The sequence below is a fragment of the Penicillium arizonense genome (assembly GCF_001773325.1).
Source record: "Penicillium arizonense strain CBS 141311 chromosome Unknown PENARI_contig002, whole genome shotgun sequence".
NCBI lineage: Eukaryota > Fungi > Ascomycota > Eurotiomycetes > Eurotiales > Aspergillaceae > Penicillium > Penicillium arizonense.
In genome coordinates this window covers 1,114,922-1,141,404 of record NW_019173279.1, presented here as the reverse complement: position 1 = coordinate 1,141,404, position 26,483 = coordinate 1,114,922, and the positions used below count along the sequence as shown (strand labels likewise).

General features: G+C 49.6%; 9 protein-coding genes across 9 annotated transcripts; 2 read left to right on the top strand and 7 right to left on the bottom strand.

Annotated features, from left to right (window-relative positions):
- Positions 1-761: 761 nt before the first annotated feature.
- On the bottom strand, positions 762-4,346 carry PENARI_c002G00395 (putative nicotinamide nucleotide transhydrogenase; the record flags this gene model as incomplete). The annotated part of the gene is made up of 5 exons (XM_022627160.1): positions 762-793; positions 862-936; positions 1,035-1,223; positions 1,282-4,176; positions 4,268-4,346. The coding sequence occupies 5 exons, from the start codon at positions 4,344-4,346 to the stop codon at positions 762-764; spliced, it is 3,270 nt and encodes a 1,089-aa protein (XP_022492487.1).
- Positions 4,347-4,997: 651 nt separating this feature from the next.
- Positions 4,998-7,068, bottom strand: PENARI_c002G04720 (putative amino acid permease; the record flags this gene model as incomplete). Its single annotated transcript, XM_022627462.1, has 9 exons — positions 4,998-5,176; positions 5,229-5,631; positions 5,683-5,805; positions 5,863-6,327; positions 6,375-6,409; positions 6,468-6,734; positions 6,785-6,833; positions 6,887-6,907; positions 6,970-7,068. The coding sequence occupies 9 exons, from the start codon at positions 7,066-7,068 to the stop codon at positions 4,998-5,000; spliced, it is 1,641 nt and encodes a 546-aa protein (XP_022492468.1).
- Positions 7,069-8,896: 1,828 nt separating this feature from the next.
- Positions 8,897-9,939, top strand: PENARI_c002G00756 (uncharacterized protein; the record flags this gene model as incomplete). The annotated part of the gene is made up of 2 exons (XM_022627190.1): positions 8,897-8,929; positions 9,823-9,939. 2 exons carry the CDS (start codon positions 8,897-8,899, stop codon positions 9,937-9,939), a joined length of 150 nt encoding a protein of 49 aa, XP_022492784.1.
- Positions 9,940-11,268: 1,329 nt separating this feature from the next.
- On the bottom strand, positions 11,269-13,174 carry PENARI_c002G11610 (fungal specific transcription factor domain-containing protein; the record flags this gene model as incomplete). Its single annotated transcript, XM_022627934.1, has 5 exons — positions 11,269-11,382; positions 11,432-12,232; positions 12,286-12,698; positions 12,754-12,885; positions 12,958-13,174. The coding sequence occupies 5 exons, from the start codon at positions 13,172-13,174 to the stop codon at positions 11,269-11,271; spliced, it is 1,677 nt and encodes a 558-aa protein (XP_022492180.1).
- A 1,611-nt stretch (positions 13,175-14,785) lies between these two features.
- PENARI_c002G09174 (SDR family oxidoreductase) lies at positions 14,786-15,739 on the top strand (the record flags this gene model as incomplete). Its single annotated transcript, XM_022627778.1, has 4 exons — positions 14,786-14,831; positions 14,890-15,137; positions 15,212-15,415; positions 15,473-15,739. The coding sequence occupies 4 exons, from the start codon at positions 14,786-14,788 to the stop codon at positions 15,737-15,739; spliced, it is 765 nt and encodes a 254-aa protein (XP_022492204.1).
- A 461-nt stretch (positions 15,740-16,200) lies between these two features.
- On the bottom strand, positions 16,201-17,373 carry PENARI_c002G02395 (uncharacterized protein; the record flags this gene model as incomplete). The annotated part of the gene is made up of 3 exons (XM_022627299.1): positions 16,201-16,983; positions 17,052-17,206; positions 17,262-17,373. 3 exons carry the CDS (start codon positions 17,371-17,373, stop codon positions 16,201-16,203), a joined length of 1,050 nt encoding a protein of 349 aa, XP_022492492.1.
- A 1,200-nt stretch (positions 17,374-18,573) lies between these two features.
- Positions 18,574-19,347, bottom strand: PENARI_c002G09576 (uncharacterized protein; the record flags this gene model as incomplete). Its single annotated transcript, XM_022627801.1, has 1 exon — positions 18,574-19,347. The coding sequence occupies one exon, from the start codon at positions 19,345-19,347 to the stop codon at positions 18,574-18,576; it is 774 nt and encodes a 257-aa protein (XP_022492417.1).
- A 1,505-nt stretch (positions 19,348-20,852) lies between these two features.
- On the bottom strand, positions 20,853-22,490 carry PENARI_c002G11354 (DUF1996 domain-containing protein; the record flags this gene model as incomplete). Its single annotated transcript, XM_022627914.1, has 3 exons — positions 20,853-22,059; positions 22,107-22,263; positions 22,316-22,490. 3 exons carry the CDS (start codon positions 22,488-22,490, stop codon positions 20,853-20,855), a joined length of 1,539 nt encoding a protein of 512 aa, XP_022492966.1.
- A 1,868-nt stretch (positions 22,491-24,358) lies between these two features.
- On the bottom strand, positions 24,359-26,471 carry PENARI_c002G01396 (uncharacterized protein; the record flags this gene model as incomplete). The annotated part of the gene is made up of 3 exons (XM_022627226.1): positions 24,359-25,724; positions 25,791-25,926; positions 26,015-26,471. 3 exons carry the CDS (start codon positions 26,469-26,471, stop codon positions 24,359-24,361), a joined length of 1,959 nt encoding a protein of 652 aa, XP_022492515.1.
- Between the last annotated feature and the right edge of the window lie 12 nt (positions 26,472-26,483).

Sequence of the window (26,483 nt, the reverse complement as noted above, 5' to 3'; positions counted from 1 at the left end):
ACCAATTATCTTGATGTTTCAGATATCAATCCCCTTTTCTGCACCAACTTGTACTTTTTATCTACTCACCGGAGTCAAAGTGTCTCTGAGTGGATCCGATGAATAAACATCCTTGCCAGCCGTTCGGCCGTTTGAGACATACATGCACTGAACCTAAAAGGTACAAACAAAAAGTACAAATAAAAAGTACAAGCTTTGACCAAGTGTCAGAGATTTAAAGTATGTACTGAAAACGGCGAATATAGATTAACGGAAAAACGGGTTTACAGCTACTGTACGGAGTACAGGGTCGTAAAAGCCACTGAACTAGCCCGTTGCAGCTTTACCTCCGAGCTCTGATATCCATGTAGGCCGTTGCAAGCCCCCGGAGACGCAACCCCCGCGGATGAAAACTGTGAATGGATATCCACTTTATAGTAGCGGTGACGTACCTGGGAGACTTAAAGCTTACCCCTGAGTTTGTCTTTGCTGAGATGATAGAATAAGGTTGGGATGTTGGTTATTGTTACGTTGAGGACTTGGGCTCAGGGTAACTGGGTCCAGTCTACTCCGTAATGTGTGGTCGAACTAGGGCTGGAGAATAACGAATAACAACTCAATTCAACCAAGGCAAGTGCATGCCTGTGACAAAAGCAGTATTCCATCAGCAATGCAATGCAAAAGCTAACTATGAGCGCGAAAGATACGATAACTAATAACTCGAAACAAAAGATCGATGAAGAAATTGATCAACGTGGATGACTATAAGTCCTAGAGAAAGCCTACTTTCGCGCCTCCAGGGCAGATTTGATGGCTACAAGAAAAGGGAAATTAGCATGAATGTCTTAACCGTCAAATATGAAAGACCGGATTGGAACTTACCATCACAAGAAGTCTTAGCATCACCGAAGAGCATGCGCGTACCAGGCATAAAGAACATGGGATTTGGTACATCCGCTGTGAAGAGTAATTATTAGCCAAGTCCATGCACGATAGATAGAGGGACAATATGATATCGCAATATCCCTGGATAGAGATAGATAGATAGCACTCACCATAACCGCTAGACATGCCACGCTTCATAACGATAACCTCCTTACTCTTCCACGCGTGAAGCACAGGCATACCGGAAATAGCCGAGTCAGGCTCCATAGCGATGGGGTTAACAGTATCATTAGCGCCAATAACGAGGGTGACATCTGTGTCAGAGAAGTCGTCGTTGATTTCTTCCATTTCGAGGACGACTGATTGTACCTGTAAGTAACAATTCATTCCGTAAAAGGGAGGGATCTGGTCACATACTATCATATGGCACTGATGCCTCGGCAAGGAGCACATTACATTGACCCGGCATACGACCAGCAACGGGATGAATAGCGAATCTCACATTGACACCCTTGGCGCGTAGGATACGAACGATCTCGGAAAGGGCATACTGCGCCTTGGCGACGGCCATTCCGTAGCCGACGACAATGATGACGTTCTCAGCGCTGGATAGGGCTTCCACTGTATCGTCGATGGTGGTCTGGGTGACTTCTCCTTCGATCTTTTTCTGGTTCTGTGCTGCTGGCGATGAGATACCACCGAAGAGGACGTTTGTCAGGGACCGGTTCATGTTGATGCACATGATGTATGAGAGGATGGAGCCGCTAACGCCGATTAGGGATCCTACGCTGGTCAGGAGTGGATTGTTGAGCATTAAGCCTTCGGCAACTAGAGCGAAGCCCGAGTAGGCGTTCAAGACGGTGATGACGACGGGCATATCGGCGCCGCCGATGGCTGCTGTTGTTGTGTATCCTTTTAGGAAACTGAGGATGGTACTTGCTCCTAAGCATGTGGCGGCGATTGCGGGGCTTCCCGGTGCCATTGTTATGAATGCGCCCATTGTTGCCATGTTGGTTCCCAGGAGAGTTGAGTTGATGACGTGTCGGCCAGGTAGGATGGTCGGTTTGGAGGACATACGACCGGCTAGTTTCAAGAAGGCGACGATCGAACCGGTGAATGTGACGCCACCGATGAGAACACCCAGGTAGGCTGTGGTCAGATGGAGGGTTGTGATGTCGGCAATGTCAGCCAACACACTTCCAGCGCTGGTCAGAACAGCAGCCAATCCAACAACGGAGTGGAGGGCAGCAACAGTCTGGGGAAGACTAGTTGCTGTGATGCGGCGGCCGATCAAGCCTCCGATAATGGCACCTGTTCCGGCAACAGTAGTGAACTGCGTCAGGGTCTCAGTCGAGAAACCAACTGCACCCAACGAAGCCAGGATACCGGAGATGACACCCAGAATACCAAAGATATTACCTCGTCGGGCAGTTTGCTGAGACGCCAGACCAGAGATAGAGCCCATGCACAACAATGTACTGACAAGGTAACCCGCTTGAACAATACCAGACATTCCAGTACTTGCAGCAGCAATAAAACCACCACCAAACACAACAGCCGGGACGGCATACAGCCATGGGTATTCGGCAGGGTCAGTGGGACGCTTAAACATGTCAAGCATGCGCTTAGTGATGACAAAGCCACCAGAGACATTCACAAAGGCCAAGAACACCGACGCAGCACCGAGATACTCAGGAATGGTAGTGGGCACATATCCACCACCCATAATAAACAATCCACCGATACCCACCATGCCCGAGATCGCGTTTGTCACACTCATCAGTGGCGAGTGAAGCGAAGGAGCTACACCCCACACAGCGCGGTATCCGACCAGACCAGCGAGTCCGAAGGTCATCATGTTGCTCATAAAGACTGGACCGGCGGCTTTTCCCAAGGCTAGGGCTGTGCCCATTCCACCAGTCACCATTGTCACATCCCGCGTAGCCTGCTGCCAAGGCGTCAAAGCAACTTCTTCGGCCTTCTTAGCTGCTACTGCTTGCGCATCAGGTTTTGGGGCCGGAGGGGGAGCGGGTGGAGCAGCAGGAGGAATGATTTCGCCGTTGAGAGTCACGATAGAACCACGGACGACTTCGTCCTTGAAGTCAATACCAAACGATTTTTCCTGGGGAGCCATGGAGAGAAGGTACTTGGTAATATTGTTCGAGTAGAGCGTCGAAGACTGAGTCGGCAGACGAGAAGGAAGATCCGTGTAGCCGATGATAGTGACATCCTTGTACTTGCTCAATTCACCAGGAACTGTCGCCTCGCAATTGCCACCAGCTTCCGCAGCAAGATCAACAATGACAGAACCGGGTTTCATAGCAGCAACCATTTCCTTAGTAATGAGCTTTGGTGCAGGTCTGCCAGGGATCAAAGCGGTAGTAATAATAATATCGACTTCTTTCGCCTGCTCCATGAACAGCTTCATTTCAGCATCGATGAATTCCTTAGACATCTCCTTAGCGTATCCACCCTGACCAGCACCATCTTCCTGGAAATCAACCTCAATGAACTCAGCGCCTAGAGACTGGACTTGTTCACGGACAGCGGGACGGGTATCAAAGCCACGGACGATAGCACCCATGCGACGGGCAGAAGCAATTGCACTCAGACCGGCCACACCAGCGCCAATAACAAGGACCTTGCTGGGAGGGATCTTTCCAGCTGCAGTAACCTGACCAGTCAAGAACCGACCGAAGTGATTAGAAGCCTCCAGCACAGCCTTGTAACCAGCAATGTTAGCCATAGAACTAAGCGCGTCGAAGACCTGGGCGCGGGAAATACGAGGAATGCGATCCATCGCGAAAGCAGTCACACCGCGAGCTGCGAGCGCTTCAACGAGAGGTTTGTTCTGTAGGGGATACAGGAACGAGATCACCGTGGAGCCTTGACGGAGAGCTTGGATTTCATTGAATGGACCCTCCGCCTGCGGGCTGCGGACTTTCAAGACAATATCACTCTGTGACCAGATAGCATCGCGGTCGACCAGAGTCGCGCCGGCCTTTTCGTAGGCATCGTCCAACAGCTGTGCACTTTCACCCGCACCGCGTTGTATAAGGACACGAGAAACGCCCTTCTTCAAAAGCAGGGCGACATTCTGTGGTGTGATCGCGACACGGCGTTCACCGGGGAAGATTTCAAGAGGGACACCGATAGTCAATTCCGCGTATGGCTTTGTGGACACGGATTCCGAGGGAGTTGGAGTAGAGGTAGTCGCAGTCCGCTTTGAGACGCCCGGCCACAGCGGCGGAGAGACGGGGGCGCGTTTAGCATGCAAAGACGAGAGAAAGGTAGCATGTCGAATCTGCGAAGCTAATTCCAAAAGTAAGTATCCTGTTAGAAAATAGCTGGAAATGCGCGACGGCTCGGCACGCGAGCTCAGTTGGAGATTGGAGAAGCTTACCCGAGTGCGTCACCGACACCAGTTTCCCCACGCGAGCGAGACACGGCAGCGCTGACCGCATGGACGCTGGAGCACCCATGGTGAGTGATCATGCAAGTTGCACGCTGCGCTGGGGCGTTGTCACATGTATGGAATGCTTATTGGGCCCCAGGAAATGAGCCGGGGGGCTACTGCATCCAGGCCGGACTGAGAGGTATCGGGCGAGAATGAAACAGGAGGCAGAAGACTGAGACTGAGACCAAAGACGGATCTATCAAAGACGCAGCAGAAACAAAAACAAAAGCAAAACGAAGAAGAGAAAGAAATAAGAAAGGAAGGGCAACTTGGACAAGCACCGAATCTCGGAGGTTGGAAGAGGGGAAGCGGCTACTTGTTCCCTAATGAAACCCGAGGGACTGCGTTGTCCTATTTCTGCACCTATGAGAGTTGGTCGAAGGTTCAACCCCTTGTTTAGTTGAACGCCCATCTTCGCGGGGGCGGGGAAGATCGACGAACCGAGAGCATCTCCACCATGTCACTGACGTAGAGATATCACATCAAGTCAAAAGTGAAGAGAATTAGAAATCATTCCTTGGAATCAACAACAAATAGTTGAGATAAGTAAGTTAAATAATTATGCTGAATAGAATAAGCCAAAAGCTATCAGATATAGTGAAATTTTAAAGGCATATGTCCAGATCAGTACTGTCCATAACAGTTTCACAGTCCACAGTCCACAGTCCGCACTACATCATCGAGTGCTGGGCGCACCACGGTCTATAGAGCTGACTTCCTCCACAGTCTCCTCAACAGCGCCCTTGCTATCAATAAAGTGCGTGAGGCGAGTACGAGGAAGCCAAGCACTCTCAGGCATAATGAAGTAAGAGATCAAAGCCAGGATAGTGACACCAGCCATGATAATAGGTGCATCTACCGAAATGTGAGCAAAATAAACAGACCACGAGAGGGAAGAAATACATACAGTTCAAGTTCTCACCAGTGACAGGAAACACGTACGGTGAGAACAGCACGGCAACAACCCATCCGTTCCAGAAGACACCGATGAACTGGAACGGCTTGCTCCAGCGACCGAGACTCCAACGGGGCTTGGGGAAGCGCTTCGGAGTGCACAACAGTCGACCAAGACAGATGAGACCGTAGGCAGCTGCACTGGGAACTCCGGCCGCTGAGACAAGCGAGGTGAAGGCGACGCTGGAGGGGAGAATGGTGCAGGTGACCAGGGCAGCGACACCCCAGACAACGATGACGGCGTTCCGTGGCTGACCGCCCTTCACGCGGGAGACCCAGCTTGAGAAGGGGAGAACACCGTCACGGGCGACGGCGAAGACAAGACGAGAAGCGGCGATAATGGCGATCGCGGTGTTCTGGGATGGTTAGGTATGTCTTGTCATCATCGAAGGGAGTTAATGACTTACCACCCACAAGGCAAACACGCAAATGATGTTCATGAAGATGTGGCCACCCTTGCCCAGGACAACGGCGTACAGAGGCACGAATGGCTGGGGAGAGCCGAAGCTCATGAGTGTGTCAGTGTCAGGCTATAGAAACGTGTTAGCATATCAAACAGTGAGAAGTAGAGATTGATCAAGACAAACCGCGCAGAACAGGAAAAGAATGATAGTAGCCAAGCCACCAAATCCACTGGCAACGGTACTCCAGAAAATACCACGAGCAGCAGTGACAGAGGCATTCTTGGTCTCCTCCGCAACGTGACCAGAAGCATCGAATCCAATCAGAATACCAGCGGTGGCAAGGTAGGAAAGACACCAGTTCCAGCCAGCCGGGGCACCGGTACCGTTGTACGTGGTCATGAAGGCCTCATGAGCAGTACGGAAGCCCCATGTTTGGGCAGTGCCGATGGGCAGCCAAATCAGGTTCAGGAAGAAGTCGAGCATAACGACTCCGGCTGAGAACCAGAAGACGTACTTGAAGTACCTGGGAGGCAAGAAGTTCAGTAGGGCTGCCAGAGCGAGCAGGATTTCGGTGCAGATCCATTGAACGGCACGGAACTTGACGTCGCTGGCATCTGACGGGAAGTCCAGGTTGAATACAGTGATTTCCTGCGAAAATGTTAGCAGATCCCGGCGTGACAGAGGAAGAAGCATACCGAAAGCATATAGTTTGTTGCAGCTTGGGTATTGCCTATGTTTCTATCAGTATCGCCATCACCCCGCGAGCCTCATGAGGATATGCAACATACTGGCACAGAAAGTCGTCCAAGCAGTCGTACTCCACCAAGCAACAATAAAACCAAGAAGCCGACCAAAGCGAGGACCACCAGCCTCAGCAGCCCACAGGTAGATCGAGCCCGCTGACGGGGAAGCCGAACACACTTCCGCAATGACAGCGGCAGTAATGAACGTGAAGACCATGGTGACCAGGTAACTGGTCCAGTAGGCCAGGTTTCCACCGGCGGCAATACCAGTGCTGAAAGTGACGCGCACACCACCGACAAAGTAGAGGGCGGCTAGACAGAAATTAGCATTGTAAGTAAAGAAGCTGGTCGCTAACACATACCGAATGTAGTCGCGAAGTTCTCGAAGAAGTTGTATGTCCGATGAAGGACCTGTTCGTTGAGATCAGTTTCCGATCATTGATTTTCCAGTTGACATGACATACCGGCTTGTAGCCCATGGTCCGCTAGAGATCACATATTAGTCCACTGTTTTGTATTTGCGAGTCGCTCGAGTGCCATCACTTACCAGCAAAGCGGCATCATCCTTGGCTTCGACCTGATTGCGATCGCCCTCGCCCTCGACGAGCACGTCGGCGGGGCCGGGAGCAGCGTCGTGAGAAGCCATATCCAGATCTAGCACGCAAGGAACACGAACAACTGTGTGGTTGAGTTGCTTGCTTGCAGGAGAATTTTTTTTGATAGACTTCCCGCCGTTTTACGGTCTCCGGTCAAGCTCGGCGAACGACCCACTCAGCGGGAAGAGTAGGGGAGATTCCACCCCACAGCTTTAATTACGAGCCTGGACTCCCGCTGTGTCAATGTTCGATCAGTTCATGCAGGTAAGGATCACGTACCGAACTAGGATGGATGAGCAAATCACTGAGACACAAAATAAATAAAAATACGTCAAGTACACCAAACTGGCAAAAGTCAAGACCAAACCAGATCCCGCAAAAGTCGGAGCTTTCTGTTCCGCGGAGAGTTGGGGGCAGGTTTTTGCTAGCCTAACCTTAAACAGTAGGTGGCCTAATATTTCGTTTAGCTCGGATTTCTCCTGTGGGCATGCATTTTATTTCAAATGTTGAAACCTGTTCACCAGAGCACATTCTTATTGCATGACTTGCATGGATATTCGACGAAACCGGTTGCGGACGACCCACTGCCCGCGCCAACCGTGATGTGACTAAGCTATAACAGCCCACCAGTGCTATATGAGCTGTTCTATATCCTGTATTTGATACCTTATGTGTGACAATACGAGGAACTGCCTGAAACTTTGACTGGAAGGTTGATTCTTATTTTCATCGGGTGTCGAGATAAACGCTTTCGTGGTCAAGAGTCAACCAGTGTGCTACTCCACAACATAATATCTGCATTTATACTTCAGATGAGATGAAGAAAAAGGGTAAGAGCTATGACCATTGGGCTTCATGAAGTTTTGTATTATATAGACTTAGTGTTGTATAATCGTGATAAAGTTTCTGATCGTCTTGCTGGCCTTGCATGCATGACCTGTTAGACCTTGAGGTTGTCAAAGTGAAATTGTTGTAGTAATAGTGACAATAAGACGTTTTGAGATTGCCAGTTTGAATTGTAACTGAAGTATGCCATGGAACTCCAGTCCTCATTTGTCTTCTTTCCCTCCTTATATATATTTCCTTTCTTCACTTCTTCTCTTTGCTTCTTCTCTTTGCTTCTTCTCTTTGCTTCTTCTCTTTGCTTCTTCTCTTGATTTCTTTTCTTCTCTTTCCCTTATATATATACTACCTCTTCTTATTTATATTCTTGTCTTATTACCTCGTCTCATTTTATCGTTCGTCATCCTCCACCCTTCTTTCAATTCTTACAAGACATGTTTCTCTCTTTGTTCGTCAACAAAACGGAAACATCGTCACATGGATAAGACATGGCGAGAGCAAACAGGGATCCGAGACTTTCCAACACCACAAAACCCGTCATTCACAAAATATGACAATCCGTGAGCTAGATGTTGAAAGCTTGAATTCGAGCAAGACATAGCCAAGGAGAGGAATCCCGGGACGCCAGACTTCCTGATCAAGATGATTGGATGCTAGGCATCAAAATGCCTGTGAGTTGATCCGGTTTGCACTGGAAATGGGAAATGGCTGGGCTAATGAATTCCTAGGAAGTTTTCTATCTGCTCACGCGGACTGTTTCTCATTATGGACGATTCGAGGCAATACGGTCAGATACCCTAGTGGCGAAGAGAGCCCACGCGATGACATGGAGATCTGAGACTGGAGCAAGTTGAGATGCCCTTTGGCAAATGAGTTTATTCACATCATCGACTTGTCACATGTAGGAAAGAAAGGCGGAAGTGACCAAATTGTGCACCGACACGATACATTGATGCATCTGTACGACTTCATAATGTTTTTGCTCTCACTTTCTACTGTCCCCAATTCTTCATCAGCACAAACCTGAGGTGCAAAATGCCCATTCCCGAGCAAAACTCTGAATCGACGGTATGTGTTTGAGGAGTTTGACAATCTAAAAATGGAAGCTGATCTGCGATGAGAGATACAGAGGAACGAGCCGTCAAGAACCCTTTGTGATCTTGAGAACGAGGTGAATCAAGAGTCTTGTTCGACAAATCACCAACGGTATGAGAGAATGGAGGGCGAGAAAGAAAAGGAGACAAGAATACCACCAGACTCAGGAGGCCAAGCGCACGTTCTTCTCTCTAGCTTGTGCTCCCGCTGGCCCCTATCATATCCCTGCTTGGCTTACTACCAATTCGATGACGACCAGCTGGCATGTTCGCCTTGTGGCATCGACCCACTCCCTTAAAGGTCTTTGGAGTGCTAAGGGGGCAAGATCCGTGCCAAATATCTCAGAGTGCCAGAAGCAGAGGATGAAGTGACCAACCCGCGTCAGTTACTCTCATCTAGATCGAAGCCGAATGGCACCTGTATGCACCTTGGTATGTTCATGCCATCCATTCAAAAGTGCATTGCCATTTTCAAACACTCAAATAGGATCCGAAGGTTGGGTGTTTGTCGTCGTGCACCTGATACCTAATCAAACCAACACAAGGCGTCCGTAGACCTGTTGCCGTTTTCAGGGGACAGCGGTCAGACAATTACCCTCTGCTCATTTCGATATAGGATCATGCTCGACGCATTTCTGGACCTCTCAAAACACCTTTGAATTTGGACACTCACCAAACCAATGGACAGCATCATCAGAAGTGAATGAGAAGCTATTCTGAGAATCTTCGTGTCGAATTACTCGAGTGACGCGTGACTGGCCCCCGTCTTACCCTAGACGATGCTGAGGGCCTCTGTGCCACAGGCGACATCCACCAGATCGCCGATTCTCTCGTCGCCTATTACACCAATGCTGAGACTGGCCTCAGTTCATCCTGCCTCCTATGCCTGCTATGAATAGCGAGAATTTCGAGCTGGTCATGGACAAGGCTGGAACAAAGCATCAGGTCATTACCCAGGCCGGAGACCGTATCGTCGTGAAATGAAGAAGGTTGGAATCATCGCTGCTGACGATGAGGCAGATTCACACTACACACAAAAGACAAGACGAGTGACCCGCCTCATAACAGCCGGCGATTCTCATTGCGAACTGTCATGAGCCAACCTTTTGTTAGCCCGGACATCCGTTGCCTGGTTCACTGTGGAGGATGCTGCGAGTTGGTTTCTGTACCATCTAATCAATGAGTACGAACCAGAAACATCCAGTCTACTTCACCTTCAAACATGGATAACGATCATGTCCTGGTGACATAGCTGGGGCACATGAAGTTATCAAAAGCGGGAGGGAGACAACAGAGCCTCCGATCTGGACCTACACATCCATGGATGGTTATGGAAACTGCGAACTGGAGCGTGCCTGTTTGAGCTGGCATGTCACTGGAAAACATGGAAGGCATGATGCACGACATGCTACGCTGGCATCTAAGACGGAGCTATGTCAAGCTGTCGGACCGCGTTTTCAAAACCTTGCGGTTAACTGAGATCCATCGTCTGGCCGGGCGACTTCACTCAAGACGGCGCAATCCGCTTGGACCGATTGAACCCCGTCTTGTTTCGGAGTTGCAATGGCAATTCGGGGAAACAATTACCCTCAATGGACAACAGAAGCAATGATGTGGACGGCCATTGTCGCCATCTTCAACGGGTTCCAGTCGATGTGCTAATTACATGGGACGGTTTTGTGCCGCGAATTGAGTCGGGGATATGGACTAAGGAAGATATCGCGAAGGATCATACAGACTGGACGAAGGAGATCTGACATCAAACGGTAGCTGTGTGGAGGTCGTTATGGAGTTGATAGAGCATGAGGCCTAGGACGTTGGCACCCCCACTGGCTATTCTTGTTCTCGGCGCCACAAGTGCGTAACGTGCGTTGTTCCCGGCCGAGTTTGTACTTTGGCAATGGACAAAGATGGAAAGGCCATGCCATGCTGTGACTAGTGCAATGGGAGTATAGTATTTGACTATCATTCTCGCATAAGTATTTTGATTCGAAATGATCGTGATTATGTTCTTGATTCGCTGCTTTCTTGATATGTTCGTTGCTTTATATACATTTTGTTGCACAGGTTTGCAGTCGGAGGTAGTCCATAGGGAAATAATAAACAATTTTAAAGAGTCATGGCGTGGGGTATCTTAACGTTGATAATAGTAGGGGATATGTCGTTCAAGAAAAAGGTGGCGACAGGGTTAATAAAGTCCACTTGGGTGGCTGTTGACGAAGCATGGAAGTCCCTGATCCGTCGCAGAACCATGTGAATAGCGGCGGGATTGGAATGTCGAAATATAAGACAGAGAATATCGGGATCAAGTTCTCAAGGAAGAAGAATGTTCGGCTGGACTTCATCCAAAGTCTTGATCCACCCATTTGGAAAGGAGCGTCGCTTGAGCCAGATGTCTTCTAGGACCTCGAGGCCTTTGTCGACATTCTTATACATCATTAGCATCAATTCAGTTTTTGAAGAAAACCAAACTCACCTTGAAACCAAACCGCTTCAACTCATGCATAGTCTGGCGCACATACTTCTGCTCATCTTCATTGCGAGTCTCCTGTCCAGCAATGAAAAGCGGCCACAAAACAGCCAACTGCCCAACACCCTTGGATAGCCTGCAAATCAACATGACGATGCGGCTAACTAACATATCCAAATAGGTGTAATCAGTAATCCAACGAACACGGCCAGCCCCAGCAATCTGGTGCAGGTAGACGAAAGTCGCCTTCTCATATGCTTCAATACACCCAGCATACTCCAGAACATCGGGATACGGATATTCAGCAATACTCTCATCATCCAGATCACCCACCAGCTGCAAAGAGACGGGTGTCTCCGCCCGCCACATCACAAGCTTGTTGAAAATATCTTTGTACATCATGTCAGACTGGTCATTCGTCATCCACGTCTTCTTATCTTGTGCAAATGTGCTAATTGTCGCCTGGATTTCCATCAGGCTGGACCATGCTTCTCGTAGTTCAACGAGACGTGGATTATCCGGTATTGTGGTAGACAGGCTTGGGGTACCGAGGTTATATTCCCATCCTCCTCCCATGGTCTTCCAATAACTACCTTCGACCACTGTGCCACCTGGGGTTGCGCACGCGCCAGCCACGTCGAGGTATGAGAGCAAAGAAACGAGGAATGAGCGGAGTGGGTGGTTTGTGTCAGCGACGCGTTGGACTTCGCGTCTTGAATCTCCGGTATGTGGGTAGAAAAGTAGATTGTAGATCTCGCGCGCGCCTTTGAGATGTACAGCCCAATTCTGGTGCTGGGAGTCCATCATCTAGCAATATGTTAGTACATGATGCCGAATCACCTGAAGAGTATAGCTCGAACCTCGAATAGACATAATAACAAGCACGTGGCGAAATCAGTCAGACCTAGCTGCTGGCAAGGATCTACGTATCGAGCACGGAATCCCTTCACCACTGTCCCGTATTTTCCCATCGCTTGTTGAAAATGTTTGTTCCGCTGTGTTCCTGTTGCTGTATTCGCAAGATGTAATGCGCCCAATGCCTGCATGGCATTTATCATTGTCGGCGATGACCGAGCAAAGTCCGGGAAATATGCGCGGTATGGATTGACTGTGTTGTGGTTGTCGTAGATGATCAGGAGGGTGGAGACCTGATCGATGAAGTGTGTAAAGTATCGTTCGTCGGCGCGCTGGATAGACGTGGCGATGCTGGTCGACGTGATGGGCTCCTGGAAGCGAAACTTGGTCCGCCGTGCAGTCACGGTGGGTGAGATGACTACAGCTTCGCAAGCTATCTCACACCTATCTCCCCCCTCTGCTGACGGAGATACTGTAGACGTGTCGCTCGACCCAGACTCCGGGCTGGGTATTGAGGTATTCGTAATCTTCTTCCGTCGTTTCGGGGCCGATGGCTCTGGCGGGGATTCTGAGGTAGGCCCATAGACCTTGAAGGTCATCCTTCCCTGAGCTCCATCACATTCCCGTCCCAAGCGCACACAATTATTGCAAACCGGGGATGCCTCATCGCAGCGGACGTGACGGCGGCGGCATGTTGAACAGCCGGTGAAGCCTCGGTGGTGCCAGCGGCGCACTCGTTTTCGTTCGGTCGGTGTATCCGTATCTGGTGTATCTGGAGTCATGGGAGTCATGGGAGCCACCATGCGTATCTGAGTCGAAGGTGAGGCCAGACATGAGCGAAATGGTGGAAAAGTCGACAAGGCTCCGGTGGAGCGGGGCGGAAAACAGGGGCATGTTGATCGGCACACCCCACTGCCTTTACTTTTTTATCCCCGCGGGTTGGCGTCCTTCGCTCTTAAATGCCTCTTCCTTGGGGGGCTGAGAGGCCTGCTTGGTTATGGCTTGTTTTGATCTATACTCTTCTACGCCATTGAGGCTGACAATTGTCCCAAGATCTACTCACACTAGTCAGGCGAGACCTAGGGACCTATATCCCTTGAGAGTTGGGATATGTACTTGACATCTGCTACTTATTTAGACTCAGTTGCAGGACGTCATCGTAGGCTGAGAGCTCAATGAGGAGAGAGACAAGCTTGGCGACTGATTGCAATTGGGGTCTGCTATATCAGTAGAAAGAACAGACCATCTGACATACTCAAAGGATTCAGCGGCTACTTATCGGAAACCGACCCCAACTCTACCTTGTGTAGATCTCCAGGATTCAACATTGGATGAGGCAGCAGTATAGAGACCCGTGAGGGCCGTCAGGATTTTATTCACGTCCGAATACCGACAGGAACTAATGCAATAGTCCGTTTCATCTTCGGAGCCTTGTGTCAACACGCTAGATGATAAGATGGACCATGGCCCGCTTTTGCAGACCTTCCAGAGAGCAGGCGTGAATGGCGGAAACAAACCGAGCACATCTAGCTATGTTAAGTATAGTATGGATCTATAGCACACACTGTAACGATGTCGGCCAACGAAATAAAACCTGTGATATCTTAACAAACTGTAGGACCCAGCATACAATATGATAAGCAAGCGGGTGGCGCAAAAGAAACGCTAAAATAGTAGCGTCGTTCATATTGGGGGCTGTTTTCTGATATCAACCTGAAACTGGAACTGTCTCTGAAAGAGCAGAGCCAACGTTAGTGTCAAATATGAGGCAACCGCCCATACATGTATGTATCTTGCCATTGAACTGACTGCTGCTTTTACCTTGAATCGCAATGATCATCGACAGCAAGTGGACCCCAAAGTATGAGCGGAACTTTGCATTGGCGATCCTCGCCAGATGTGTTCTCTTGCATTTTATCGTGTACTTTCACTGTCTGCCGTGTTTATTAATTTGATTATAAAGCAACAGGGGTGATAATTTGTAATTTCAATGAACAAATCAATAAAGTGTAGCGAAACTTAGTTTTCATAGATGCTGGGTCCTCTGTAAAGTCTTTATCTGGTTCAATGTGCCCAGGAGAGTTGGGAATAACTTCGCAATGGCCCGTATTGGGTTGGATCAAGTGTCGCAGAAAGTGTTGCCCTCTAATGGAGGAAATTCGCTTTCAACTAAAACTTATATCAAGTGGGCATCCATGGATAGTTGTATAGAGCTGATAGAAACCGATTCTTCTCAATATTGCAGTGTGCGCTCAGGTGCAACCTTTAAATGGGCACTATAGTATCCCATTTGTTTAACAATCAAAGATAAGACCAAGTAGAGCAAGAGCATGTAGCCTGCATGAGACAAGTCACTGCGGGGAAGCCCTCGGATTTCACGCCGACCTCCAAAATTGTTACCGAAACCCCTCTTTGACAGCCACCTGAACATCTTTAAGAGACTATCTCTCTGGGTATCTCCGACAACCTTCAATTTGTTTTTAGTCAACCCAAAAGCCACACACAATGTCCCAAGGCACAAGACTCCAAGGCAAAGTTGCCATCGTCACCGGTAAGCAAACCACCCCCGCACGATAGCCAACTCCCATCTAATACATCATTCTCAATAGGAGGAGGGTCAGGTTTCGGCGCAGCAATCGCCAGACGCTTCGGCGAAGAAGGCGCCAAAGTAATCGTCACGGACATCAACGTTGAAGGCGGCGAAGGAGTCGCCGCACTCAACCCCTCCAATCTCATCTTCCAGCGCATGGATGTTACCCAGGAGGACGACTGGAAAGCGGTTTTGGAGTTGGCGTTCTCAAAATTTGGGCGACTCGACGCGCTGGTGAATAATGCGGGCACTACCTATCGGAACAAGGTCGGTTATTGAGAACACATTAAGTGCATTACATGTACAAGGACCTGTCACTGATTATTTGACTCCTATGATAGCCTACGGCAGAGGTCACAGATGCAGAGTGGGAGCGCGTGTTCAATGTTAACGTGAAGAGCATTTATCTCGCCACGAAGACTGTCATGCCACGCTTCATCGAGCAAGGCTCGGGCGGGTCCGTGATTAACATTTCATCTACTGGAGCGAGTCGGCCGCGGCCTGGGTTGGTGTGGTACAATGCATCCAAGGGGGCAGTTTCCAATGTGAGTTCGTGATTGTACTTTTGTCTCCGAGAAATTACTAATGCCTCGTCGCTTTAGGCCACTAAAGGTCTCGCAGCGGAGTATGGTCCACACAATATCCGAGTCAACAGCGTTGCTCCTCTCCTTTCTGGTACTGGGCTCTTCTCTATGTTCACTGGTATGGAGGACACCCCCGAGAACAGAGAGAAGTTTATTGGAAATGTGCCGCTGGGTCGCCTTACTGAGGCTGATGATATTGCTAACATGTGTCTTTATTTGGCTAGCGATGAGGGTCGGTTTATCAATGGTACTGAGATGGTTGTTGATGGTGGAAAGTGTGTTTGAAGATTGTCATATCTCAGTCTTAATATACATTTACGTTACCCAGCAGAAACGTGGGATAGAAGTAGATACATCGCTCCCATGCCCTCACCAGAATCGGATTCCTATACATTTAGAATAACGATTTCCTCCAGCGGTCATATCAGACTTGCAAGAAATATCTTCCTATTATTCGCGCGGAAACAAAGTACAATTGCTGCTCAGTCGATGTCGTTAGAGGCATCTGAGGATTCTGGTCTTGATTCTACTTTCCTGAGAGGGAAATACCATACATAGGATGAATCGCAGCTACGGACTAAGACTCGGAGTCTTCGACATAGAGAACGGAAGTTTTACGCGGATGTCTTTTGAAGTTATATCAATGATGATATCTGAAGAGATTGACTAAGCTCAAAGATTTCATATGTTCGTATCCAAATCATATACTTGGCTTTTGATTTATCGACAATCAAACAAACGCAAATTTAGAATCGTCTCGTCTCGACAGCAGGCGCATTCCCAAGAGCAGCCTCAATCTTCTCAACAACCTCCTCAGTCAACAACTCCACAACCGCCAAAGCCCGAATATTATCAGTAACCTGCTGCGGCCTCGAAGCACCAGTAATCATAGACGAAATATTAGGATTCTTCAAAACCCAAGCAAGAGCCAATTGCGCCGGCGAAACGCCCAGCCCCTCAGCAATAGGCTTCAACGCCGCAACCTGATCAAGCTGCCGCTGCCAAGTATCATCCCCAACAGTCTTCTTCAAATTCTGCACATACCCATCCTTCGACTCAGCCAACCGCGACCCCTCAGGCGGCGCAGAGACATCATTATACTTCCCCGTCAAAACCCCACCCTTCAACGGCGACCAAATAGTCAATCCAAGCCCATGCGCCTCGTATAACCAGCGGTATTCCTTCTCGACGCGCTCGCGCACGAGCAGGTTATACTGCGGTTGTTCGACGACTGGACCGATGAGTCCGAGTCTATCAGCGATGCGCCAGGCGTCGGAGATCTCGCTAGCGGACCACTCTGATGTGCCCCAGTAGAACGTTTTGCCGTTGTTGATGAGGTAGTTGAAGGCGCGGACGATTTCTTCCATGGGCGTGTCACGGTCTGGGCGATGCGCGAAGACAATGTCCACGTAGGGGAGATCCAGTCTTTGGAGCGAGAGGTTCATGCCTTCGATGATGTGCTTGCGTGAGAGGCCGTTGTTGTTGAGGGGTTTGTCTGGGTTGGCGCTGTTGGCTTTGCCCCAGTAAAGCTGTGAGGTGTGAGTGCTTTGTTGTGCTTTGTTTTTCGTGGGATGGATGTTTGGTTTGGGATATTTACCTTGGTCGAGATTACCAGGTCATTCTGCTTCCAGCCGAACTTCTTGATCGCTTGTCCGAGGACAATCTCGCCCTGGCCGCCTGAGTATCCTTCGGCTGTGTCGAAGAAGTTGATGCCGGCATCGTAGGCGACCTTCATGCATTCAAGGGCAGTTTCTGTACTTGATTAGTCTCAATCGACAGTAACAATAGAATTCCGGTGCATGCATACCATTTCCGACATGACCGCCGTAAGTGAGCCAGCTACCCAACGAGATAACAGAGACCTTCAGCCCAGTCCGGCCGAGGAAGCGATATTGCATTTCAGGAAGAGTGTCCGACATGATGGGAGAATAAAGTAGAGTTGAGTTTGTAGGACGACTTCATGCGGGGAGAACCCTCTTTATGACGAAGCAGACACACACGGGCCGATGCGGGGCTCCGGGGTTAAGACGGCATTCGGAGCTTTCTTCGCTTTCCCCCATTTCCCGCTTTGGGACGCCGACGCTGGGCTTGGACCTTTGTGACGCCAGAAATATGGGGCATGACGCGTTTAGGCTAATTGCGTTTGATGCCATTGGAAATGCTTGACCAAGAGTGGCTTGGTTTACCGCGTGGAAAGCGGATGAATCATAGAGAGGACCACGTGGGGGGGTTCTAGCTGGGTAGTCTTTATATCGCTCAGGCTCAGAAGTCAAGGGGGCGCAATACCTGGTGCGAATGTATTCATTGGAAAGCGGTAATTGGATTCAGTTGCAATCAGGGGTAATTACAATCTTACAGAATGGCGGTTACAATAAGCGCAGATAGAATAGCATAAGAGCAGTGTGAGATGTGAAGCAATATTTCCCTATTACGGGCTAATGCTACAACGTGACTGTCAACAATCTACGTGAGATGCATACATGATGCTGCAGATGCATGTAGCTCAAAGAGACAATATGTGGGGCGTCACGTAATGCTTGTTTGGCAGATCACGTGCTTAATATGGGTGGAGCCCTACTTCCTAATCGGGATGTCAAACATTACCTCATGATCTGATTTGACCTGCAAATAAAATTTGGTCTGGCCAAGATATCTTCATAAGAAAGATCCAAGTTTTGTCTGCGACATATGGAGTTACATGGTCGGCTTCTCCCTTACCTTGGCCATGCACCTTTCGAATCTTTCTACGAGGGCGGAATGATAACCGGGATTTTCAAATATTTGGATCCATTACCTGAAGAGGTTAAGCGCCTTGACGTTTTCTAAAGCCTTCGATTCTTGGTATGATCAAGGTCAAACTCTCTGCCATGGATCATACATCTACGAGACATGAACAATATAACCAATTTCTAATGCGCAGCATTTCAAACCATTAGAAGTATTGATATCTGGGGCAATTATCTAATATTGTCACCTAGACGCTATTGGCATTAGGGTTAGAGGAACAACCAAAGATCAACCATAAACAGACTAGAACATGAATATAGACACACAACCCATTACCCTATTAAATAAAGCAAAGCCACCCTAACCAACCATCATTACCACTACCTGAAAATTCAAAATTCACACCTAGTAGGAACAGCACCCGGATACTCAGGATAAACAGGCGTCTGCCCCGCATAAGAACATTTACAGAAATTAGTCTCCATAGGAATACCAGAACACGCACTCGCAGGCGCAGTGACACAGTAATCATTAAACGAGACCGAGGTCGTCATGCCTAGTGGACAGTAGCTGGATGGCATGCAGAAGGTATCGTAGGTAGTTGAGCCTTCGAGGAGGGTCATGCTGTACCATTGATCTTCGGCGCAGGAGCAGGAGACAGCTTTGGTCATGAGAAACCAGTTAGAGGTTTCATTTCTTTGGCCTTTTACCTGGCGAGGCGAATAATTGTAAAGAGATGAAGATCCGAGAAAAAGAAGATACGCACCACTTATGATAGTCGACTGTCCTCCAGCAAGCGTACCCTCGTATAGAGTTGACGTAGCATAAGCAAGCGCACCATTCGAACACTCAGTCGTGATCCACGCTGCATTAAGCGGGAAACAGGTTGGTTGTTCCATGCAGTGGTCTGGATGCCAGACTGACGAGAAGAAACCCTGTGGGCATTTCATTGGAGGCTCTGGTCTCGAGCAGTAGGATACTGGTGTTCCTAGCGTGCAGTCGGTTGTGTAGATGGCGAGTTGTCCATCTGAGCAGCGGAGCGCTACGGCTGGAGTTATTATCGCTGGAGTTGCGTATGCTGTGACCGTGCCGGTTTGTTGGGGGAATGCTATTGCGGCGGAGTGGAAGAGGGGGAGTAAGATGAAGACTTGGCGGGTGACGTACATGATGCTGGATATTCTTGTGTATAAAATAGAATGTTGTAATTGAGGTGGATATTTGGTGCAAAGGCTGTGAGCTGGCTCGGATTCTTCAGCAGCGAGAGGCGATTGAGTCGCTTCTTATATCGTCCGAAATCCAGCCCCAGCACCAGCGCAGCCAGATTAGTCTTTTCTAAAGACTAATAAAGTTCAAAAGATCTCAGTCTTGCCAATGCAAGCCCAACACACTCCTGATAGGGACAAAGCAACACTTGCTGATAGCCCCCAGCACATCAGAAATAGAGATAGCTCAGCTCATACCACCTCGTGGTCGAGACTGCATGTAACCATTTGATAAACAGAGTCACTGACCTCCTCGCTCTTGTTCAAATACGCCACAATAGCATAAGCCTAGCTAGCCGTAAGCCAGAAAACATAGTAGCCAAGACACAGTAGCCAAGACACAATTCCAAGACAAAGGATCCTTATCTGGGAAATCAACGCTCTGAGAATAGTTTGCGCTGGTGTGTAGCGTAGTCTGGAAATCTACTACGGTCATCCCAGCTCGGTGGCATGTCACTTGTGGGTGATAACGTTAGCTGCGTAGTGGTACGTAGTGCTCTCAAACAGAAAATGTATCGAAGCCGAGATTCGGCTCGTATGTTGCGCACAGTAGAAATGAGTGTGCTACACTGCGATAGACACAGATACGAGACAGTGCCTTGGAATGATTGCGACCCTGGCTGTTGCTTGATGAGGTGGATGTTGGCTGATCCCAGGAATCGGTTGGAATGTTGGAATGCTGTCAATCACTGTCCTGGTCTAGATCGTCTTTTAACTCGTTCTGTTTTGGATATTGTGCTTGTCTGGCTTTTTCGAGTCATGTTTGGGTCTCATCGGTCCTACGGGGTTCGTTGCACATGTCGCACAGTGGATGTACTCGCTTTCGTCGTTGCCTACACAATATGGTGAGATTGATACTGCTTTTGTATGGGGGTGCGCTGAGACATTCCCGATACGATGGGTTTGGGACGAAACATTTGGTGGTGTTTCAGTAGGGGAGGTCTGTTTGGCTGCGACATATATTTGATTGATGTTGTCCTATCTATAACCTTGGTGGAACAGCATCTTCTATACTTATAGGATTAGAGTTGTCAGGTTAATGTGAGGCAATATAGGGGAATGGAGAATAACTGAGGGTCAAAAAGAAATCAAGATGCGATCAAACCTTGAAAAGAGCTTGTATCTTCTACGTAGGCTTGATCATATCGACTAATGCAGTCCATTTGCGTACCAGGACTCATTTAAATTTTATCACGAGAACGACAGTATGGCCATAGCACACCCTCCCCGCCTGACTGGAAGATGTCCAACAATCAGAAATCATATACACGAATCAAAGCTCCTGGGTACAGTCCAGCAAGTACGGGTCCAACGTGGTCAAGAAGCATGGGTTATATCCTGTTGGTTAAAGTAACAGGGAAAGTCACGCGCTGCGTCCGTTTCCCACTATATCTTGAACAACATGTTTCTTAGAACTTGTTGTGCAGGTGACCATGACGGTGGAGATGTCTGCGTGCGTGGGTAGCGGGCTGCTCCTGTTCTACAGAGTCCGCCTCCGCAGCATCCCTCTTCACGTAGGAAACGGCTGTGGAGGTCTCAATGACGGTTGTGGTTGCAGTGGACAAAGTGCGGGTGCTGCCCGTGGTGGTTGCATACGGGACACCGTTCTCATCAATCAGGACGATAATATCCCGCTGGAGATAGATAATCTCCTCGGTGATAGGGTCGAGAACAATAGACGTCGTGGGGGTCGGTGTATGCGTGGGGGTCGACGTGGAAGTAGAAGTCGAAGTAATTGCCGGGGCTTCGGCGGTGGCGGTATGGGCAACATTGAGATTGCCGAGCAAGTCGCCCGTATCGATTGTGATACCCAGAGAGATGGAGGGCAATGCCAACGACGGAAGTATGCCTGCAGCTGTTGTGGTAGTCGAAGAGTCCATATCCATCGAAGCGTAGGCTGGGCCCCATTCGATACCCATTGAGCCTGGCAATCCGTCGGCATACATGAAGACGTTTTCGTTTTTGAGCGCAGAGGGAACTTCAAACTCGCATTGACGCTGCTTGCTTTCTGTCTGGATGTCGAAGATTTCGCAATCGTCAATCAGGCCTGTCTCGCTTGTGCAAGTGTCAACAGCCTTCTGCAGCACACCGTCATCCCAGGCGTGGATGAAATCACCGTGGTACCCGTATCCAGTGGGGTCACCGTTGGCCAGCGCGAAGTACCCATCAACGTCCTTGAAAGCATATGTATTCCAGATTGTCTCGTAGAAGAGTGATACAAGGCGAGTTTCGTATCCCTCGGGGCAGACACCGTCCATAACCAGAGATGGATACGCGACGTGGGACTTGTGGTCATCGGAGTCGACATCCTTACCATTCCAGCAGGATGGGAACATCAGCTCGAACCGAACGCCGTCGGTGCAGTGCTCGTCGAGGTAGGTTTTGTTCGGCATGAAGTGACGGTAAAGGGATGCTTCGGCGGTTGTTTGATAGTTCAAGCAGTTGAATCCAATAGCCTTCTGACGCAAAGCGGCCTGCGAGGCTTGATCACCAGTCCAGGAGGACTTGGGAGGGTCGGGAACTGGCCAGGTGAAGTTACGCTGGAAGGCATCACCGGCTAGCATGCGGAAACCATTCGGGAACGCGGTGACATTCTTTCCATAGAGGAGGTAGTAGCTGGTGATGTATTAGCAATAATCATACAACGTGTTAAATAAACTCACGCAAGCATGCCTCCAACCTCCTCAACCAGCTCGGCACTGCCATTGGTATGCATGAAGTATAGAGCTGGGGTCCAATATGCCGACTTATCCTGCGTCACAGCGCAAGACGTGCAGCTAGAGCCCAAAAGAGAGTTCTGGTCAGAACTCATACCGAAGCCTATACATGATTAATTATCCGTGGAACACCTTCGAGACTTCAATATACTTACTTCCACCACCGTGAACCGAATGCACATGAGGAGAGACTTTCCCCGGGTCCACAAGGGGATCCAGCCGCGCGACACCAGTTCGCCCACGGCAAGGAAGACGCCAAAATGCAGTTGCATAAGAGGGAAAGAGAGTGAAGCAAGCCATCAAGATGGCCGTCAGTCGGATGTCCTGCATGTTGTGAATGAAAGAGCCGCGTCCACGGGCCCAACTATAGAGAAAAAGAACGAATGAATAGATCTCAGGGTTATAATTTCAAATGTACGACTCTCCAGGAGCACCGAATCAATCGGTTAGGCGTGATAAAAAGAGAGGCAGTCGGAGTGTTGTTGTCGGATGCTAAGCAATATGTCAGTCAAAGGTCCCACCTGGGCGCGCGTTCTTTTTCAAAAGCCAGGACAGCAAGCGCAGGCGCCTCATGTTGCAGACAGGAGATTCCAGGTGGCCAATCATTCGTCATTCAAACGATATAAATTGGGGAGATCGATGGGGATGCTCCCTTCCCGCGAAGGAATGGTCCCTTGCATGCTGTCCCTTTATTCCGTAGGGATGGCAGTGTCGCGAATGAAAAAGCCCTAGAGCATGTAACTTACCGATTGAGCGCGTTCTCCTTGACGTCAACAAACAAACAGGATCGTCGTTTGAAGCCTTGATCGGGCTGTTACTCCCTATAGCCCTGGAGGGGTCAGCACCAACTCGATGCCTTTCATACTTGTCATTCTCGATAAACTCACTGTTGTGATTGGAATCCCCAAATGAAAGTAAATTGTTAAAGAAAGACACAGTCTGTAAACAGACAAAAAGATCGGAATGAACGAGCGACAGACCCTGAGATAGGGCAAAAGATAGAAGGCGCCGAAGTCAACCGTGAAAAGGGCTGAAGCCACAGACAAGGCGGAGGAGGGGGATCAAGTACTGTAATCCAGTGGCGCCCCCCTTAGTTGAGCATTGTTCATAAGAGAGGGCCCTGAATTTAATGACCTGGCCAATCCCTCGATATCCTGGATATTAGGTAGGGCTCCTCGGCGACCCGTAAACGTCAGGTCAATTGCCCGAGCATCCATAGCCAAACCTATAGCGATTGGGTGTTCATCCGAAATTAAAATGAGCAGTGAATAGGAGGGCGAACAGTAAAACCGCCAAGGCGAGTGGATTATTACGGGGGAGGAATGATATGAAACGAACGTCGTGTTCCTAGGCTAAAAGAGCCTAACATAGGGCTAATTCACTAGCACAACGTCCATCGTCTCGGGGTGGTCCACGCTGAGTCTCGGGATTGGACCGCACGGCGCATCATGAAACGACTCCATAGATTAACGTAACCCCTGTCTGATAATGAGACTTCTAAAATGTGCGTAGGCGAGATTACACGTTTATTTATTATAAGTTAATGGATGATATATTTTCAAGCGATAAGTATATATTTCGTCCACCTATAAGACAAGGGATATCTATATCATGCTGTATGAAAGCCGTGCGCAGTCAAGAGGGAATCTTCACTAGCTCAGACAGTAGTCGTTTGAGGCAGTCTTGGACATCTTACCTATTTCTGCAACGATCAGATCTTATGCCCCAGCCCGATGTCTCAGATCTTGCATACAGTATATTTGCGGTGAAACGACCATGTCGGATGTGCGAAGCTTGACACTATCTAACTCTCCGGCACTTGTTCTGTACAGGACCTCATGTGGACCTTTAATTAAAATGGCCGTGGAGCTCCTGCTTCAATGTGACTTGATTCGTTTTGTTTCTTGTTTTCAGGGTTGGTCGAACTACAGTGGGGAGGAGCGGACTTCATCTTGGCCGATTGTTTCAGAGCCGATGAGACAGATCTTGGGGAATTACTTATAGAACAGGCGGTGTCCAGCATAGAAGAAACATGAGCGGGAAATGTGCAAGACATATTCTGGAGACTAGGATCGACGAGGACGGGTCCAGTGAGCCAATGAACTTGAACAATTATGATACATAGCGGAGTAGATGTAGCTCTCGGCGTCTATTCTAAGAAGGCAATACATATACAGTAAGCTGTACGATAAGCCAGATCAAGCCTTCACCTCATCCAGAGCCTTCTTCGCGCGCGCAACACTCTCCCGTGCACGAGGATCCGACAACTCTTGGATAGACTTGCCACCGTCCCGCACAATCTTGCGAAGAGCGACCTCAGTTTCCCGCAGAGCAGTACGTCCTTCTTCGCGGACCTCCTCCTCCCAGAAGGTACGGGCACTATCCCATCTCTTCTGCTGGCGGCGCACAGAGTAGATCAGACCAACCGCGGCAAGAGTACATGACTCATATACCGAGGCGGACGGCACAGCCACGTACGTTAGAGCGGACAGAGCGGATGTCAGAGTTGTAGTGGAGACACTGAAAAGGACCAGACTCTGGGCAAGGGCTTGGAGAGAGGGGACGGTGGTCGTGAGGAGCTTAGTGCGGAGGTCGGGGATTTGGGTTGGCCAGGGAGCCGAAACGGGCTCAGCAGGGACAGGGGCTGTGGTTGACTCGGGGGTTGAAGTCGGTTCTTCTAGCAGGCCGGCCTGCTGGTATTTGCCTGCGGTCCAGATGACTTCCCGCTCGGCGCGGCGGAGAAACTGCTTCTCGAGGATCTCGGAGGTGACCATGCCCACATCGTCGACGCGCCAGAAGAGCTTCCACCATGCGAGGCCCCGCCAGCGCGGACTGGCCAGACCGGCTTCGAGAGAACTGCGGAGCTCGGAGTGAGCGCGCTCTGCCCAGGTTGTGATGCCTTCATCGAGCTGGGAGCGGAGCTCTTCAGGGGCTATGCCAGCGGTCTGGTCTTGGAGCGCCTTCGCATCCCGGACGAGCACGCTAGCCTCGGCGGAGTCGAGGATAGACTCCACTAGAGGAACTAAGGCTGGGTTCAATTTGTCCTGAGTTGATGCTTCCGAGAAGCTTGCAAGCCAGTCGATGAGCGGCTGCACACCACTACCATTCCATCCACGTTCGTAGTCTCCGGCGTTTTGGACGGAGTCGCGGAATCTGTCTAAGGCTGTGCTGGCACGTTCAATATCCACCAGAGAAAGTCGGTCGTTGTTGAATTTTTGATCTGCCACGGCGAGTTCAATAGCACCGCGCACGGAAGCGAGCTCATGCTTCAGGTCTGACCGGCCCATCATTGTGCTGTAAGCCAGTAGACCATCCACCCCGCTTCCGCAGACGATACTGCGGTGCACAGGATACCGAACAACATTATGCCGACCGGAGTGCGATGACTGGATGGTCACAGTTGGAACGAGAAAGGTGTCGGCGTGGAGCGTAGCGGCATTGGGGTCAGGCTCGGAGCCGATCGTGCTGACTAGGATTTCCAGGTTTCCGTTCCTGAGAATGGGCGAGGGCACTGATATTGTCGGTAGCAAATCATTGGGGATAGATTCTGAGATTTCACCATATCTACATAGTTAATATCGAGTCAGTATAGTCTATGACGGACACATAACAGGCGGAAGTCATCCATACCTAATCAACAGCCCTCGCGATGAGTCGGCATTGTATGAGTCTAGAATGTCTTCCCAAGTTTCCCGCGGCGTTAATGGGTCGGCAAGCAGTAGTCTAACGAGTTTGCGGGCACAGGTCGCATCATTCAATCCGAGGACTACATTTCAGACTCAAATCAGTACCTCGCTTTTTCAAGAAACACCCAATGTCCAAAAGAACAAGGCTACAAACAAGCAGAAACTCACCAGCAACACGAATAAGAGGCGTCTCAGACTCCAATCCCCGTAGCGCAAACTGCAGCCTACTAAGGTTCACCTGCTCAAGCGCCGCATCCTTGACTCCTTCCAGGGCAGTGTAGAGCTCCTTGAACCGGGGCGGAACGGATTTCGCAGTAATCACAGACGATGTGTTGAATGGCCGAGGAGTCGACGCTATGATTGTGTTCTGGGGCCGACTGCTTCGTCGCAATGTGTCGGTTTTGTCAATGCTGCGACCGCTGGCGCGTGTTGATAATGTGCGGCGCCAAATCGCGCACGACGGACAATAGAAGACATAATTACTGTCCAGCGAGCGCGACAGGCTCTTTATGAGCGCGCTGCGCATTCTGGGGGCCATTGAGGCGTGTGACGAGCGGGCAATTCTGAAGCCCGATGGACGAACTTGAGCGGAAGTGGACGCGGGATCGGGGCTTGGCATTGCCATGTTTACCAAGTT